Here is a 3205-nt window from a genome sequence, read left to right as displayed (position 1 = left end):
TTGTCAATAAACGCCGTTGTGCAATTTGAAAAATAAAAAAACCCTAGAGCTCAGGGCTTGTCAGCGACCGCTTCCGGCCAGCCGGACTGTGCAAGCGCCGCCGCGTCGGCCCTTCTCTCCAAGCATTTTGCCGTCACGAAAGCCCCTTCCTCTTTCGCCGATTTCAAGCCACCTGCAAGGCAAGCTACTCCACGGTTGGTTTTCTATTTGTAGCTTCTGTAATTTTTGCTTGAATTTGGGATTTTGTGGTAGAGAAACCAAGTCTTTGCTTCAATTTTATGATGGGATGGGATTTCACAGATTTTACAAATCTCAAAGTGGGTTACTTTGATGGAAATCAATGGATTATAATGCTTATTCGGGTTATGTGGTTGTTATAGTTTTCAAATTGTGAAGTTGAGATTGATACATTGAGGAGTGTGAGCAGGAACAATGGAGATAACAAAAAGGCCTATTTGGGGAAAATTGAAAACAGTAGAGTGACAAAGAGAAAGAGATTTTCGTTAAGTTGTTGACTATATGAATGACAAAGCTTCAATTGTGTTCTTCCGTATCTTTTTTCTTTTTTTTTTTGTTTGAAGTTGAAGTTGTTTATAGATTATTGAAGTTGTGTTTGAAATTTTTCTTTGAAGTTTAATTTATGAAATAGAAAATAGCTTATGGAATGCGTTTCATTTTAGAATTTATTGATAATTAATTGATGTTCTTGGATTTTGTTTGATTGCTGAAAATTGCTATTCTGATTTTTGGTTGATATTGGTGAAAATTTCTATTTTTATTGACTTGTGTGTTTAGCTACTTGTGATTTTTTGTTGATTATTTTGCTAATTTTAGAAGATTGATATTAGTTTAATTAGATCGATATTTGGTTGGTATCAATTTGTTATTATTAGAAGTTCATATTTGGGACATTTCCTTGTGATTTGTGAAATTAGTTTGATATTTGTTGGAAATGGGTATGATTGTGGTGTTGCTAAATGTTTGATTTTTATGATTTTTATATTGGAATTGCAAGCTAAGCAATATAGCCACAACATTTAACTATTCAATTTTTATCTTCATATTGTGATTTATTTTGGGCTTTGTATTTTTTTTTTCCTTCATATTATGACTTATTTGACTATATAACTTTTATATTCATGTTGTGACGTACTTTGCACTATTTTATATGCTTCAAATATACTTTAGATTCGATATGCTTCTGTATAGCATGCTACTTAAGTGGATGGAGGACATTCTCTATTGTTTTCAAAAATTACTAGTGTAAATGTCCAACAATATACTCTTAAAAAGGAGCATTTGTTTTAGAAAGGAACAAGAAAAACATTGTGTTTCCATTAGAGTAAAAATTATGGTTACAAGTTTATAAAAATCAATTAAACTCATTTTTTGGTAAATGAGGTTAAAAATGTCATTTTCAACACTATATACACCTAGAAGTGTTTTTTGATTCAGAGAGGGGCATTTTGGTCATTGTAAAAAATTTTACAGTCAAATTAGGGTTTTTTATCACAGTCAACTAACAGAGGGGTGTCTTTGTAGTTTTTTTTTTTTTAAAAGTCAAGGGGTGTTGACGTAATTTGCCTTGGTCAAGGAAGTGTTATTTCAGCAAAACACATGAAGTGTTAAGTGTGTAAAAAGCCCTTCAATGGGGCTTATCCCTCGATCTGCCTTGAGGCTTATCCCTCTCTCAATCAGACAAAATGCATCCGCATCTGATTCCACCTTTTAAAACTACTTGTGTGATTATTGCATCTTCTTCTCATGCTATGAGAAGGGAAAACAAAGCATGAACCTTGTGAAATTTGGTACTTCATCAGTTTTTGGAACCAACCACTATAGCGGTCATGACGTTGCCAGTGATTTGGGTTTCATTAAATCTGGGGTTTTTTTTTTTTTATTTTGAAGATATCTCTGAAGTTTAATCCCGTTATTCTTGAGTTCCTTCATGTATGGATTTTATTTGGGGTTCACACCTCGTTAAATTTAGTAATTTTGGATTCTTAAGAATGGCTTTTTTATATTTTTGGGTTCTTACTTTTAACTTTCATGTGTGATTTAGTTAATCAGGGTATAGTGGTCATAAAATGACTATCTGACGAAGTGAATTTAGTAAAATGGTTTTTCATTTTCGCATATAAGGACCACTCAATCGTGCGGTATAAAAAGTTATTGCGTGGTCTTTTCAAAGTCATTTTGCAAATTAAGATTTTTTAGAAAATTATTTTGTGAATAAGGTTTTCTATTAAAGTCATTTGTTAAAGAGCCTGTTTTTAACCTTTTTGTAAACACAAGGGTACGTAAGATTGGAGCCAGTTGTTGTGCCAATTTACACAACAACATTGAGCATGTTGGAGTTAGGAATGGAAGTGGAATCTGTAGGTAAGAGTGTTATGTGCCTTCTCGAAGACCCACAAGGAAATCCTTTGGACAGTCCCATGTTCCTTCCTTTAACGTTTGGCCCTGAACATCTATTACAAGTTGTTAATCAACTTCTTAACAATGTAAGCTTCATGCATATTTTTTCTTTTCATTTGTAGTTTTGATGTTGAAAACAAAAATAGTTAGATGGTGAAAGGCTTTTGAAATTCAAGATCACGTGGGTTGCTCTTTTTTATATGTTTTATTTATTTATTTATTCTTTTTGCATTTCTGCTTGTCAAGGAGGAGAAGTTGCCATACGCTTTCTATGTGTCAGACAAAGAACTTATTGTGCCGCTTGGTGTATACTTGGAGAAGAATAAAGGTTAGTCGAATCTCAAGAAGTACTCTGAGGTTATGTGTGTGTGTGTATGTGTAGTCTAGCATGTTGTAAATTTTAAATGTGTTTTTAGTGGGTGGTTAATATCTCTGATCACGGAAAAACTTTGCAGTTTCTGTGGAGAAGGTGCTCTCGATAGTTTATCAACCTCAAGCTGTTTTCCGTGTCAGACCAGTCTATCGTTGCTCTGCAACTATTGCTGGTAGTTTGTTCTATTCTTTGCTATTGCTATATTTTCCTGCGTCTACAAATTTGTACTACAGCGACTAATATGCTCAGGACAGATAGATGTAACAGATTCTGAATTCGCCTTTTGTTTTGCCAACCTCAGTCACCATCTTTGTTAGTCTTCTCTATATAGTACATATTAGTGACCAATGCACGAAAAAATTATCAGTTTCTTTTTTCATAATTTTATCTTTCAAGGAAACCTGGGCATGTTAT

The 3205-nt window shown here is 33.5% G+C and overlaps 1 protein-coding gene across 2 annotated transcripts in view; it reads left to right on the top strand.

Moving 5' to 3' along the window:
• LOC21406591 (notchless protein homolog) overlaps positions 1-3205 on the top strand; it is a 21209-nt gene continuing 18004 nt past the window's right edge. The window contains exons 1-4 of one of the 2 annotated variants that reach the window (XM_024166470.1): positions 1-194; positions 2306-2504; positions 2665-2746; positions 2874-2963. In XM_024166470.1, the coding sequence (XP_024022238.1) occupies positions 2349-2504; positions 2665-2746; positions 2874-2963 (328 nt within the window). In that variant the 5' untranslated portion in view covers positions 1-194; positions 2306-2348. Of the gene's footprint in view, positions 195-2295; positions 2505-2664; positions 2747-2873; positions 2964-3205 lie in introns of both variants that reach the window. The other variant, XM_024166469.1, reaches the window with a different exon arrangement.

The sequence above is a fragment of the Morus notabilis genome, unplaced genomic scaffold (assembly GCF_000414095.1).
Source record: "Morus notabilis unplaced genomic scaffold, ASM41409v2 Scaffold75, whole genome shotgun sequence".
NCBI classification, from domain to species: Eukaryota; Viridiplantae; Streptophyta; class Magnoliopsida; order Rosales; family Moraceae; genus Morus; species Morus notabilis.
The sequence above is the reverse complement of the archived record's forward strand: the minus strand, read 5'-3'. Positions and strand labels throughout refer to the sequence as shown.